We start from the raw sequence: 13,878 nt of genomic DNA, 5'->3' as shown, positions 1-13,878 counted from the left end.
GGGTCACTCCCGGAGAACCAGGTTGCCCTCGCTGGCTTCTCAGCAGTTCCTTCTAGTTAAATCTGGACCCAGCATCTGGAGCTGTGAAGGCCTGGATGAAATCCTGACACCAAGCCCATCAAAAAGTCACAATAAAGGCGGGCGACCCGCCTGGCCCTTCTCCAGGGCTCCGCCACACAGAAGAGTCTGCAGTCCTGGGGAATCACAGGCCTGGCTGGAGGAGCGGAGGGGATGTGGTCATGAGTCCCTTGTCCACATCTGTGTGTCCATCTGTGGACAAACTTGTCTTGCTCAAAGATGGGGTGCAGGATACCCTGAGATCTGGGAATCTTAGCACACAAGCAAGAGCCAAGTTCCCCTACAACACAGCAACATTACTCAAATTGACTAAGGATCAGGCAGTTTCTAAGGACATGGACATTGCTCTGGCTGTCTGGCCCCAGGCTGCCTCACTTAAGAAGATGACCTATCCATGTATGGGGGACCAGCGTGGACCAGGTATAAGCCCTGGGGTAGCCCCCTGAGCTGTATCCTAGCTCTGTGAAGTTCCAAGAGACCCCGAGGGTAATGGTGGTGGACTGGGACAATGCTAGTCCAGGTTATTCTGAGACCGGACCTCATTTCTGACTTCTGTGTCTTGAGCATCGATGGTATCAGGCTGAAGTCTGGGGAGCATTTTTGTCTTCTTTGAAGCTCGTTAAGTCATTCATCAAACACTGGCTGCCCTGCTGTCCCTGAAAGCTCTGTTCCAGGTACTGAGGACAGACAGAAAGGCCTCCATGCCATCTTGGTGGACTGACATCCCCAGAGAACCAAGCGCTGAGAGAACCACCCTTGGATGAGCAAAGAGAAAAGCCTTGCTGTGGCATCCCGGGGAGGCCTGGCCTGACCAAACCTCAGTGGAGGACACAGTTCTTAAGTGGCATCCAATAAGCCTGCCACTCCAACACTCAGGAGTGGGGGCAGAATCAAGAGTTCAAGGTTATCCTCTGCTACAAAGTGAGTTGGGGTCAAACTGGAGACTAGGGGGAGAGAGAGAGACAGAGCGAGAGTGAGAGCGAGAGTGAGAGAGAGAGAGAGAGAGAGAGAGAGAGAGAGAGAGAGAGAGAGAGAGATCTTCCCTAATGACTGTCCCTGGAGGCAGCACAGGGCTGGGCGGTGCAGGGTCAGCCTCGTCAGCCTGCTGTCAGTGCCCCGAGGAACAGGATGTTTGTTCTTCGAAGCCACTGCTGTCCTGGGGGTGGGGGGAGCCTCCAGCTCTGGGATTGGACAGGCCTAGGCAGTGAGCATGGGTTCCTGTCCATTCCAGTCACAGGCTGGGAATGTGCTAGAGGAATGGGGAGATGGAAGTCAGCTATGGGAGGGTAAGCAGCCGAACTCCCTCAGGGTCACCACAGAAAAGTTGAGGTCAGCGACTGGAGAGATGCCTCAGCGGTTAAGAGCACTGGTCACTCTTGCAGAGGGCCTGGGTTTGATTCCCAGCACCCAAGTAGCAGCTAACAACTGCCCATAACTCCAGATCCAGGGGCTCTGATGCCCTCACCTGACCTCTGTGGGCATTGCATGACACCAGTGCATTTACACACATGCAGGCAATATACTCATACACAAAAAACTAATAAATATTTTTTTAATGAGAAAATAAATCTTTTTATGCTGGGCATGGTGGTGCACATCTTTAATCCCAGCACTCAGGAGGCAGAGATCCAGGCCAGCCTGGTCTACATAGCAAGTTCCAGGCTAGTCAGAACTACATAGTGAGACCATGTCTCAAAACAATAATAACAAACAAATAATAACAATAACAAAAGAGGCACATGCAGGGACCAGCAGGCAGACAGGCCTCACTGTGAAGCCCAGGCTGGCCTCAGATTCACAACCACCTCCGCCTCCTGAGGGCTGGAGTCACAGGCCAGCCTCACACCCAGCGGGAAAGGCATTTTTCTTTAGTATGTATGTGGGGGAGGATGTTCATATGTTGTGTTGTGTGTTTACGTATATGTTTCCACGTGTGCTGTGTGCATGTTCACTTGTGTGGTATGTTTGCATGTGTGTTTACATGTACGTGGTATGTGTGTTTACTTGTATGTGCGTGATTATGCATGTTTACATGTGTGGCTGTGTGTGCTTATCTATGTGTTTACTTGTGTATGTATATGTGTGTGCTGCGTGTTTACATGTGTGATGTGTTTACTTGGTTGTGTTTGCACATGTGTGAGTTGTGTATTCACTTGGGTGTGTGCACATGTGTGGTATGTGTTCATGTTTACTTTGGTGCTTACATGTGTGTGGTGTGCGTGTTTACTTGTGTGGTGTATGTCTTACTTGTGTGTTTTCATGTGTGTCATGTACACGCTTACTTGTCTGTGTTTACTTGGGGGTATGCGCACATGGACCCCAGAGGTTGATGTAGGGTGTCTTCCTCCGTGACTCTTCTCCTTACTAACCGAGGCAGGGTCTCTCACATGAGCCCAAGGTCTGGATAGTCCAGCCAGTTTGCTTTGGGGACCCCTGACTCCATCCCCTAAGTGCTGGAATTGCAGGTGGCTACCACACCCACATAGCATTTACGTGGGTGCTGGGGACTCACACGTGGGTTGCCGTACTCATACATGTACGGCAAGTGCTTTATATATTGAGCCGTTGTCTCTCTAGTCCCAGGAAAACCATTTTATTGACAGATTTGTTTATTTTTATTATGTGTATATGTGTGGGGGGGTGAGGGTGAGTGTGTGCATGTGTGTTTGCATGCAGAGGCTAGAGACATCTGATGTCCTGGAACTGGAGTTACAGATGGTTGTTAGCTGCCATGTGGGTGCTGGGAACCAAACCTGGGCCTTCTGCAAGAGCAGCCGGTGGTCTTCATGGCTGAGCTGTCCCTCCAGCCCCAGAGACCATCTCTCATTTCCAGTCTTGTGAGCTCAGCCCAAGAGGGCTGTCACCACACGTCGTTCATCTGCTTGGCTCCAGAGAACCAGGCAGCTCTGTTCCTGGCCGAGAGAAACAGGAACTGGGCACATGGAGTTCCATGGAGAGAGTTAGGGAAGAATTGTATTCCAAGGTTTTACTTGGAATGTGTCACAGGCGATGGGGTTTGCAACTACTTATAACAAAATTTAGATTCCAATTTTGAAAGGTATAAAGGGAGCTGGGTGCGGTGGTACATACCTGTAAACCCAGCACTTGGGAGGCTGAGGCAGGAGGGTTGCTGGGAATTCTTGGGTTGCAATATAAGACCCTGAGTCAAAGAAAGGGAGGGAAGGATGGAGGGAGGGAGAAAGGCCACTCAGCTCCTCACAGAAGGATGATGAAGTCAGAAGAGAAAAAGAGTTGGGGGCCCTTGTAGATACCTGGGCTGAGGTGCTGTCTTGGCAGCCCTGACTGAGGGCCACCTCACCTGCCCCTTCCTCCGGCCGTTAGGTCATTATTTTTCCATCAGATCTCCTTGGACAGAGAAACACACTTCACCCAAGGACAGAAGTAACATTCCCAGACTGAGCCCCATCTAAACCCCAGTTTTTCAAATGTATTATTTTTTTTCTATGTATGTGAGTATATTGCCTACTTGTATGTAAGTGCACCCATGTCACGAAATGCCCTCGGAGGTCAGAAGCGGGTGTCGAATAGTTGCTGACAATTGAACCCAGGTCCTCTGCAAGAGCAACCAGTGCTCTTAACTGCCGAGCCATCTCTCCAGCCCCTCAACCCCAAGTTAAAGGAAGGTGCAGATTCATCTGGTATTGAGGTTACCTATGTGACCCAAATAGGTAACTTACAGCCCCGAAACAGGACGCACAGACAATGGAGGTGTCTGCTTGGACACCCCATGTGGAAGACAGCTGAGACTCTAGCTATAATCTCCTTCCACTTCCACAGCACACCCTGCCCACTGCACGCTCAGCCCCAGCCCCAGTCCCCAGCAGGTGGCATCTCAGGGGCACTAGTTCCTGGGATTGGTCTATCCCAGCAGGTGAGACCATGGACGCTGAAGGGCCCATGCTATCGGAGAACAGAGGCCCTACCATGAGTGCCTGGCCTCCCCTGCCCTCTTGCTGAGGACTGACCTGTCTCACAACTTCTGTCTAGCAACTTTCCCGGGGACATCATTACAGTCCCAACTTCATAGAAAAACAGTGGCGCTCAGAGAGGGTGAGTGACTTCCCCGAAGCCACATGGCCCATCAGGGAAATGCAGACCCTGGGCCCCACGTGTCCGCTCGGTCTGCTGACCCTGGAAGTGGCTCCTAGGAAGTTTGTCTGTGCTGAGAGGTGCCTCTTGCCAGGGAAGACGACAAGTCATGTTGGGCAGAAAGGCACACCCCTCCGAAGCCAAGTCCAGAGCCTTTCTTGGGCTCAGTCCATCCAGAGCTGGGGTGGGGCACACAGTGGCTAAGTCTGACCTTTAAATGACCTTTGTTCCACCCCCACAGTGATTCCTCTGAGGTCTCCAGTCTAGTGAGGGGGTGGCTGGGTCCTTACTCCCAGCCCAGGCCACCAAAACTCCATCTTCTCCGATGGATACTGGCGGGATCCTATGCTGACCACCAGGACCCTTGGGGGACTCCAGGGGAGACAGTGACCTCAAATTAGGTTTGTGGGGATGATCTAAGAAAGAGGAGAGGGTCAGAGAGAAGGGGAGCGGCCCCCATGCTTCCCCTAGGGCTTTCTTGGTGTCCAGGCCACCAGATCAAGAATCAAGAGGCCCAGGGGAACCTGAGGTCTGGAGATGTCCCCAGTCATATCCATCCGGTGAATGGAGACCAGGGATGGTAGCTTTGGAACCCCCAACACTGGAAAGAGCCCCGCTTCCATTCACAACCCTTCTCCACTCTCCCCATACCTGCCCTGGTTTGCACCCCTTCCCAGGCTCCTGGAGCTTGCACTTCCTGATGTCCACACCCTCTCAACCTCAGGTCTCTCTGATGTCAGCCTCCAGGACTGTCAGCAGACATTCCATAGGAAAGCCTTGTCCATCTGATAGAGATGGGATTCCCCCCACCCCCAGGATGAGAGCTCGACTCTCTCCTGTTGCGCTTCCCTGCTCTTCTCTGAGACACAGGAGGGTCCCACCTGGTGTCTTTGATTTGATTGGGAACCTGGGGGCTGGGCATCGTGTCTGTTGCCTCCCAATGAGCAGGTGACTTCATGTGCTCATGATGGCACATAACATGGACCCCTACTCGGGCTGAAAAGAGAGTTCTCCCCTGCCCAGTTTATACCTCTAAAGTTCATGGCACAAACTCAGTACAGACCACTAGTGCAGGAAGAGAAACTGAGGCAGGGGCAGAGAAGCTTGGACTGGCCTCGGGCGCCCAGAGGCAGAATTGAGTCCTGCTCCTAGCCATCTCTGTGACCTGTGACCCTGAACTAGGGTCAAGTCCATGGACTGTGGTAGACTCCCCCGACGTGGAGATGTTAAGCCGGCCATCTGCAGGACTGGATGAGGTGGAGCAGTGACCAGCCAGGCTGGTCCATGTTTGGCTAGTTCCCCTGCACCTGCTGGACTTACAAGGAAAGAGGCCCCTCCTCCAGTCACCGTGGTCCATACCAGTGGACGAGACCCCCTGGCTCCCCAGTACCTCATAGCCACAGACGGCAGATCTGGCACCCAGAGGCGAGGCAAACTGCCAGCACCATGCAGTAGGCCAGCGCAGGTGAGGAGGTGTGCAGAGCACGCGGTCCCCACCCCACTCAGGTAAGGCAGCTTCGTGTCTATATCTGTGGTGTCCTGCCCTCTCTCCAGTCGAGCACATATCAACCCATTTACCATAGAAACATCTCAGATTCGATGTCATCATCTGACAGGAGGAAACTGAGGCACAGCTTCTCTTGAATGCTCCCGGGCTTGGACATCTAACCTTTGGAGGGTCCACAGGCGGACAATTTACTGGAACCCAGAGCCGCCTCTGCGGCCACCATAAACCAAGTGAGGGCTGCCACAGGGCCAAGTGCCCCGCAAATAAGGGGACTTTGTTTATTTATTTAATTATTCAGAGACAACGTCTCTTATGTAGACCAGGCTGGACTCAAACTCTCTGTACAGCAGAGGATGATCTTGAACTCCTGATCCTCCTGCCTCCACCTCTCCAGTGCTGGGATTACAGGTGTGAGCCATAACACCCAGCTTTATGTGGTGGTGGGGATGGAACCCTGGGCCTCATGTGTGCTAGGCAAACTATCAAAGGAGCTACCTCCCCAGCCTCCAGATGCCTTTTAAAATGCCCTCAGCACTGACTTTCAGAAAATTATCCTCTGACCTCCAACATGCGCTATGGCACATGTGCATACAGGCACTCGTGTGACACACACACACACACACACACAAAATTAATGCAATAAAGAATTTTATGGGGCTGGAGAGATGGCTTAGCGGTTAAGAGCACTGACTGCTCTTGCGGAGGACCCAGGTTTGATTCCCAGCACCCACATGGCGGCTAAAAACTGTCATTGACTCCAGTTCCAGGGGAATCTGAAACCCTCTTCTGACCTTTGCAGCATTTTACAACATGGGTGCACTCATACATGTAGGCAACATACTCATACACATAAATTTTTTTTTAATGTAATGAAGAATTTTAAAGGGGCTGGAGAGATGACTCAGTGATTAAGAGCACTGGCTGCTCTTGCAGAGGACCCAGTTTGAGTTCTCAGCACCCATGTGTTGGCTTACAACAATTTATAATTCGAGTTCCAGGGGATCCAACGCCCTCTTCTGGCCTCCATGGGCATTGCATGACATGAGTACTGCACACATGCAGGCAAAACACTCCTACACATTAAATAAATATAAAATTTAAAAATTAAATAGTTTACTGGGTGTGGGAGTGAACACCTTTTTAATATCTTTTTTAAATATTCTCTTTATTATTTTTATTTTATGTGTACGAATGTATTGCCTGCATGTATGTGAGTGCACCCGTGTCATGCAATGCTGTGGAGGTCAGACGAGCGCGTGGGATTCCCCTGGAACTAGAGTTAAGGATGGTTCATAGCCGCCATGTGGGTGCTGGGAATTGAACCCGGGTCCTCTGCAAGAGCAGTCAGTGCTCTTAACTGCTGAGCCATCTCTCCAGCCCCGGAGTGAATACCTTTAATTGCAGCACTCAGGAGGCAGAGGAAGGCAGATCTCTGTGAGGTTGAGGCCAACCTGGTCTACATAGTGAGTTCCAAGCCAGGTGGGGATACAGGGAGACCCTGTCACAAATCAATCAATCAATCAATCAATCAATCAATCAATCAATAAGCCAATCAATCAATCTCTGAAATGGGCTAAGTAGCAGGTGGGTGAATGATGTCCTGGGTTCAGTCCCCACTACCACCAAGGACAATGTCTGCAACAGGAGAGCAGTGTGCAAAAAACTTCAAGGTAGAATCACCAGGAAACCCAGCAGTTCTACCTCTGGGTATAATCCTAGAAGAACTGCAAGGGGTCAGACACACAGGAGCACAGACGTGTGGTCTGCAGCAAGATAGCATGTTCACCGAATCCTCAGTAAACGCCCAAGCGTCCACAGACATAGGAAGGGATGAAGAAAGAGGGTCAAATAGTAGAATACTATTCAGTCTTCAAAAAGAAGGGGATTCTAACACACACGTGGACCCTGAACAAGTTCTAAGCAGTAAGCCAGGCCAGGCACAAAGGGCTGCTCACTGCATGACTCCATCCCTGAAGGTCCCCAGAGACCTCAGCTCCACAGAGACAGGAAGTGGGATGTGGGCTCAAGAGAGTAGGGAGGATGAGTCAGCATGTAAGGGAACAGGGTTTCAGTTTGAGGAGATGAGAATGTTCTGGAGATGGACGGTGGTGATGGCTGCCTGACACTGGATGTCCTTAGCCTGTCACTCCAGCTCCTAAGAAGGCTGAGGCAGGAGGGTAGCAAATTCAAGGCCTCCCTGGGCTACAGACTGAGCTCAAGGCTAGCCCAGGAGACCCTGTTTCAAGGGAAAGACTTAAAATTTTAAATTACATTTAAATTTATTGTGTGTGTATATGTGATCATGTGCATAGAGATCAGAGAACAGCTTCCAGGATTCTGTTCTCTCCCTCCACTGTGTGCATCCTGGGGTCTAACTCAGCCTGGCAGCAAGCGACTTTACCCACTGAGCTATTTTGTTGACCCCAAGACAAAAAATGTAAAAAGATGCTGGATATGATGGCACTGGGCTTTGATCCCAGTGCTTGAGAGAATGAAGCAGGTGCGTCTCTGTGAGTTCCAGGTCAGCCTGGTCTACATAGCAAATTGCAGGCCAGCTGGGGCTACATAGTGAGACCAGTCGAGAGAGAGAGAGAGAGAGAGAGAGAGAGAGAGAGAGAGAGGATGCAAGTCTATGGTAGAGCATTTGTCTAGCATGTGCAAAACTCTGGACTTCATGTCCAGCACCACAAAGAAAAAAACAAGTTAAGATGGTGGACTTTGGGGCTGGAGAGATGGCTCGGAGGTTAAGAGCACTGATTGTTCTTGCAGAGGACTTGGGTTCGATTCCCAGCACCCACATGGCAGCTAACAACCATCCGCCTCTTCTGACCTCTGTGTGGACTGTGGGACATGGGTGCATTTATACACATACAGGCCATACACTCATATACATAAGATAAAAATAAAAAAATAAATAAAAGATGGTTGATTTTGTGTTTTTTAAAAAAGCTAAAATATTAGCCAACCCCCCTTACTTTGGAGGCCCTAAAGACAGTGTCCTTCCTCCCCAAAGTGCCACAGACTGATCTCTCCCCAACACCCCCAGATACAGGTGCTGGTGAGGGGCTAGCTGAGGGCAGAATAGGGATTTGAATTGGGAGAGTAGTGCAGTGATCTGAAAAGTTTACTCTGGGCCCTGCCCCTGGCTGAGCCTCCTGCCCTGAGGCTTAGAATCCAATTTTCATGCATCACGTTTTTATTCTCATGAGGATGAAGCCAATGAGCGCTTAACAGCCTGAGCTGTTGGTGAAGGGAAGCCGTGCTCCCAGGAAGAAGTGAGTTTTTAAGCCTAGGTCACGCAAGGTCACACTCCTGAGGGCTCCAGGCCTGGGTTTCAACACGGAACCTAGTCCCACCGGATCACCTGTCAGCCTCGGTGCACTGGTTCACTGGAGGGTGATTTCTGTGTGGAGTCTCCAATGGATCACAACAGAGCCTTGCCGTCAGTCAGGCCCTGTCTGAGCCACCTTCAGCTCTGGAAGTAGCCAAGGATGACCTTGAACTTCTGATCCTCCTGCCTCCACCTCCTGAGTGCTGGGACTACAGATATGAGGCACCACATCTGATTTATCCAGTGCTGGGGACAGAGACCAGGGTAAGCACTCTGCCAGCTGAGCAGCCCAGCCCACAACCGCCATGCTTTCTTTCTTTTTTCAACTAATTTTATCTGTGTGAGTGTTTTGCCTGCATGTGTGTAACTGCACCTGTGTCATGCAATGCCCGAGGAGGTCAGAAAAGGGCGTCGGATCCCCTGGAACTGGAGTTATAGACAGTTGTTGGCCACCGGAGTGCTGGGAACTGAACCCAGGTTCTCTGCAAGAGCAGCCAGTGCTCTTAACCGCTGAGCCATCTCTCCAGCCCACAGCTGCCATGATTTCTTAGACTCACTTTGTATGCAGATGGGATAGAGAAAGCAGTTACAAGTGAAAGGACACAGATAACCTGCAGGCTAGAGGCTAGCTCTGAACCCAGAGCTGGCGGCTGCAGAGCCCAGGGTGTCTACAGGTCCCTCTGTGCCCCAAGTTCTTCATCGGTAGGCTCGGGGTGTGGCAGGGCAGAAGGCTCAGGGCCAGGGCTCAGCTCAGCCATTCTGTCTCTACGTCACCTTCCCCTCCTGTCTGTCAGGCACCTGAGCCTCAAATGGAGCACTTTGCTGGTAAAGGAGCTTCAAGCCCAGCTTAGCCAGTAGCCACTGACCATCAGCACCTACTGAACACCTACATTGCACCAAGCTCTGGAAAGACCTAAACCTGTGGTCACTCTGTGATGACTGTCTAAGCAACGGGCGATCAGATCACAAATGAAGATTTTTTTGTTTTTTTCTTTTTTGAGACAAGGTCTTATTCTGTTTCTCTTTCTGGCCTGGAACTCTCTGTGTAGCCCAGGCAGGCCTCCTTCTCACAGAGATTCCCCTGACTCTGCCCCCCAAGTGCTGGGATTAAGAGGTGTGAACCAGTGATAAGCAAAGGGCTTCCCTGAAAGACTGCCACCCTCAGGCAGCCCTAAGGGGGAAGAGTCGCAGGCAGGAAAATCTTCCTTCCAGTGGGGAGGCTGGAAAGTTGGAGAGGTTCAGGATAGGGGTCTATTAGCAGACCAGGTCAGACCTCCAGGCACTACTGAAATTGGAGGAGGCTGGGCCTGCAGGTGTTACAGTAGGCTCTGGAACCATGGTGCAGGGAAGGAGCCAGATCCCAGAGCCACTGGGCTGGCTGCCTCTCTGTCAAGAGCATCCACAGCACTTCCACCTGCTAGGTCCTGAGTCAGGGAGGCATTGGGAACTGAACATGCCTTGAGATGTCTGGGAACCTGCCCCCCACTCCCCAACCCCCAGGAGCAGATGGAGCAGCGAAGTCTCTGCACTGGGCAATGGCACCGGTTTGTTCCAGGTCTGAGTCCCAGCTCCCCAGAAGCACCCAGACTGAGGTCTGCAGGCCCCCTTCCATACATACCACTTCACAACTGGGGGGTCAGGGACCCAGAGATGGGAAGGAACAAGTCCCCACAAGCTGGGGCAGGCTCTGCTCCCTGGAACAGGGTCCCCTGGGTGTCACCTCTACAGACCATCAGAGGCCCTGGGGAGCCCAGGCTGCTAGCTGCATCTTGGTGCCTCAGCCACAGGTTTGGAGGTGAGATGTGGCCCTACTGAGGACAGCAGATGACCTTCGGACCTGTAGTTGGGTCCCTTTTGGTGTGATTGGAGTACAAGTCCTAGGGCCAAGGGCCTGTGGAGGAAGTGGTCTGGGGAGGCTCTGGCTCCAGGTAAGGGGTTGGGGCAGGCTTTCAACCTCCTGCAGCTTGGCCGGGGTCACCTGCTGGCTTCAGACTTCTCATGGTCACAGTGGGAGCTGGGGGTGGGGGTTCTAGAGCCTGCTCCTGGGGCCTGCTGCATGGGGGAGGGGGCCCTCTGGCCACCATACCTGAAAATTCCTGCTGTGGAACCAGGAGTAGGGCACTGACGACCTCTGCCCTGCCGTTGTAGTCCCTGGGAGGGGACGCTAGGGCCGTGCCCTTCCTGGGTGCCCTGCTCCTGGCTTCTCTCAAAGGTACCCATCCTGTAGTGCCTGCCCAGGCCTTCCTCCACCTGGCAGACCGCTAATTCTCCTAGCCTCTGGGACCAGATCCAGCCTCGGAGCTGCCCTCCAGGTTGACTCCCTGCCCAGCCAGGCCACAGGCCTGCTGCCTTTCCCACCCCCGGCCATCCCGAACACTTCAGAAAGGATCCAGGTTCTGACCGGTTCCTAGGAGTCCCGGGATACAAGAGAAGTGGGAGAAATGGAGAGAGGGAGGGACCCCGGGAAGCCAAGCGCCTAACTTTGCCAAGCAGGAGTGAAAAGCCGAGGAGGGCGGGACGGACAGGTTCGAGGGCTGGGCGGAGCCAAGGCTGGGGGGCCGGGGTCTCTCCAGGTGACAGTAGCTGCTGCGGGTCCCTGCGCCTCCTCCCGGGTGGTGATTGGCAGGCAGCCTGCGTCCGGGCTCCCGGCAAACGCGATCGGCCCCCCGCGGGCCGGTGGAGTAGGAGGGGGCGCAGGCTATATATACCGCGGCTGGTCCCGGGCCCGGCCGCAGGGAGGTGTGCGGCCACCGCTCAGCCCCGGGGACCCTCCTCAGCACCACCGCTAGCAGCGCGAGCCCGGGGGACCCCCGCCGCCCCGCGCCCCCAAAGCCTTGCCCCTGGCGCAGTGCGCACGCCGGGCTTCCGGACGCTCGGGCCGCGGGCCTGGATGGCGGGACCGGGACCCGCCGCCGGGACGCTCCTCCCGGCAGTCCTGTTGGCCCTGCTGCTACCCTGGGCCGGCCGAGGCTCCGCCGCACCCGCCGCACCCAATGGCACCCTGGAGGCCGAGCTGGAGCGCCGCTGGGACAGCCTGGTGGCGCGCTCGCTGGCGCGGCTGCCGGTGGCCGCGCAGCCCCCGGAGGCTGCGGTCCAGAGCGGCGCCGGGGACTACCTGCTGGGCATCAAGAGGCTGCGACGACTCTACTGCAACGTGGGCATCGGCTTCCACCTCCAGGTGCTGCCCGACGGCCGCATCGGAGGCGTGCACGCCGACACCAGCGACAGTGAGTGCCAGCGCGTTGGGGACGGGTGGGGGACCCCTGGGCAGCAACTGGCTCCTCCAGCCCAGCCAGCCAGCTCCAGGTCGGGCCCCTGTCCACCTGGCCTGGGAACCTTGCGAACTCGGGTTCTGGTTCCCTTAGGGCGCAGGGCCGGCGCGCGCTCGTGGCTCCTGCCGGGGGGTCACCGGCCGTGCGCACTCGGCCTGCCGTACCCGCCTCCCCGCCCTCGGAAGCCTGGGCTCCAAGTGCCGAATTCCAGCGCCTTAGCCCGTGGGCACAGAGCTCTAGGCGCGGCACTGGGCCTCGGGACGCTCGCCCAGGCTGGGGCCAAGCTTGGGGGCCACTGGGGCCGCCCGGCTCCTGCGGGTCCCGGACTGGGTGCACGCCACTGGCTTCTAATGTCTCCTCTGAGGACTCTCGGCCCTTTACCTTCACTCAGACCAGCACTGAGGTCCCTAGAGGCTGATAGGCTGTGTGGCGGTGTGGACTCGGGGTCACCTACTCCTTCCTGACCTGCGCCCCACCCCCAGGTCTGCTGGAGCTCTCTCCGGTGCAACGGGGTGTAGTGAGCATCTTCGGAGTGGCCAGCCGGTTCTTCGTGGCCATGAGCAACAGGGGCAAGCTCTACGGCGTGGTGAGTGTCCCGGGGTGGGGCAGGGCACCTGCTGGGATCAGGGCGGGGCTGGCCGGATTGTAAACCCCTCCCCCCAGACCCACTTTTGGCGGGCAGTGAGGGGGTCACCAGGTCCTAAAGTTTGCAGTCACACACCTGTACTCCCCGCAAAAGCAGCCAGAGGCAGGCTGGATCGCCATCAGCACCCCCCACCCCCACCCCCAGACCAAGGGAGCTACCCCATAAATTCCTTCCATCACCTGGTGGGCACTTCCTGATCCTGTAGGAGCCCTTGTCTGTACCCAGAGAGTTGGTCCTAGCAGGCAGGAGACACATGGTTGATAGGGACACGACAGGTGGGCTGTGCCCCAGCCAGATGGGCTGATCATCCTCCCTCTCAGCCTGGGACAATCTGGATGCCCTGACTAGCAGAGACCTCTTGGGCCAGGACTGTACCACCCCTGGCTCACCTTGGGTTTGTCTTCCTCTCAGCCTTTCTTCACCCAGGAGTGCAAGTTCAAAGAGATTTTGCTTCCTAATAACTACAACGCCTATGAATCCCACCAGTATCCTGGCTTGTTCATTGCCCTCAGCAAGACTGGGAAGACCAAGAAGGGGAACCGGGTGTCTCCCACCATGAAGGTCACCCACTTCCTCCCCAGGCTGTGACTCTCCTGGAGCCCCACCTCAGCCTGGGTTGACTGGAGCTCTTTCTCTGCTTGGAGAATTGAATGCCAGAGCTGGTGTAAGATATTTAAATTAATTATTTAAATATGTATATATGGATGCCCAATTATTTATAATTCTGTGTATTTCCATTTTCTGGGAGAAAAAAAACACCAAACAAACAATTTCCTCCACTGTCAAACTCACGGATGTGCTACTGTTTTCTAAAACTCGGTGACATCAGATTCCAACAGACCTGGCCACCCTGTCTGGAAGGTTGTTGGGGCCTCGGAAGCCAGCAGGAAGAGGAAGGACCCTGTGCCTGTCTGGTCTCTCCATTGGGAGCATC

At 54.3% G+C, this 13,878-nt stretch overlaps 1 protein-coding gene across 1 annotated transcript; it reads left to right on the top strand.

The window, feature by feature from the left end:
* Positions 1-11,916: 11,916 nt before the first annotated feature.
* On the top strand, positions 11,917-13,532 carry Fgf4 (fibroblast growth factor 4). Its single transcript, XM_008854967.1, has 3 exons — positions 11,917-12,253; positions 12,781-12,884; positions 13,356-13,532. The coding sequence occupies exons 1-3, from the start codon at positions 11,917-11,919 to the stop codon at positions 13,530-13,532; spliced, it is 618 nt and encodes a 205-aa protein (XP_008853189.1).
* Positions 13,533-13,878: the final 346 nt, after the last annotated feature.

Source organism: Nannospalax galili, unplaced genomic scaffold (assembly GCF_000622305.1).
Source record: "Nannospalax galili isolate Female #2095 unplaced genomic scaffold, S.galili_v1.0 scaffold1307, whole genome shotgun sequence".
Classification (NCBI taxonomy): domain Eukaryota; kingdom Metazoa; phylum Chordata; class Mammalia; order Rodentia; family Spalacidae; genus Nannospalax; species Nannospalax galili.
The sequence above is the reverse complement of the archived record's forward strand: the minus strand, read 5'-3'. Positions and strand labels throughout refer to the sequence as shown.

Excerpts from the sequence above, each read along its gene's own strand:
- Fgf4 (XM_008854967.1), top strand. The coding sequence starts at position 11,917 with ATGGCGGGACCGGGACCCGCCGCCGGGACGCTCCTCCCGGCAGTCCTG. Across the intron at positions 12,254-12,780 it reads GCACGCCGACACCAGCGACA|GTCTGCTGGAGCTCTCTCCG; the intron begins GTGAGTGCCAGC and ends CCCCACCCCCAG. Across the intron at positions 12,885-13,355 it reads GGGGCAAGCTCTACGGCGTG|CCTTTCTTCACCCAGGAGTG; the intron begins GTGAGTGTCCCG and ends TCTTCCTCTCAG.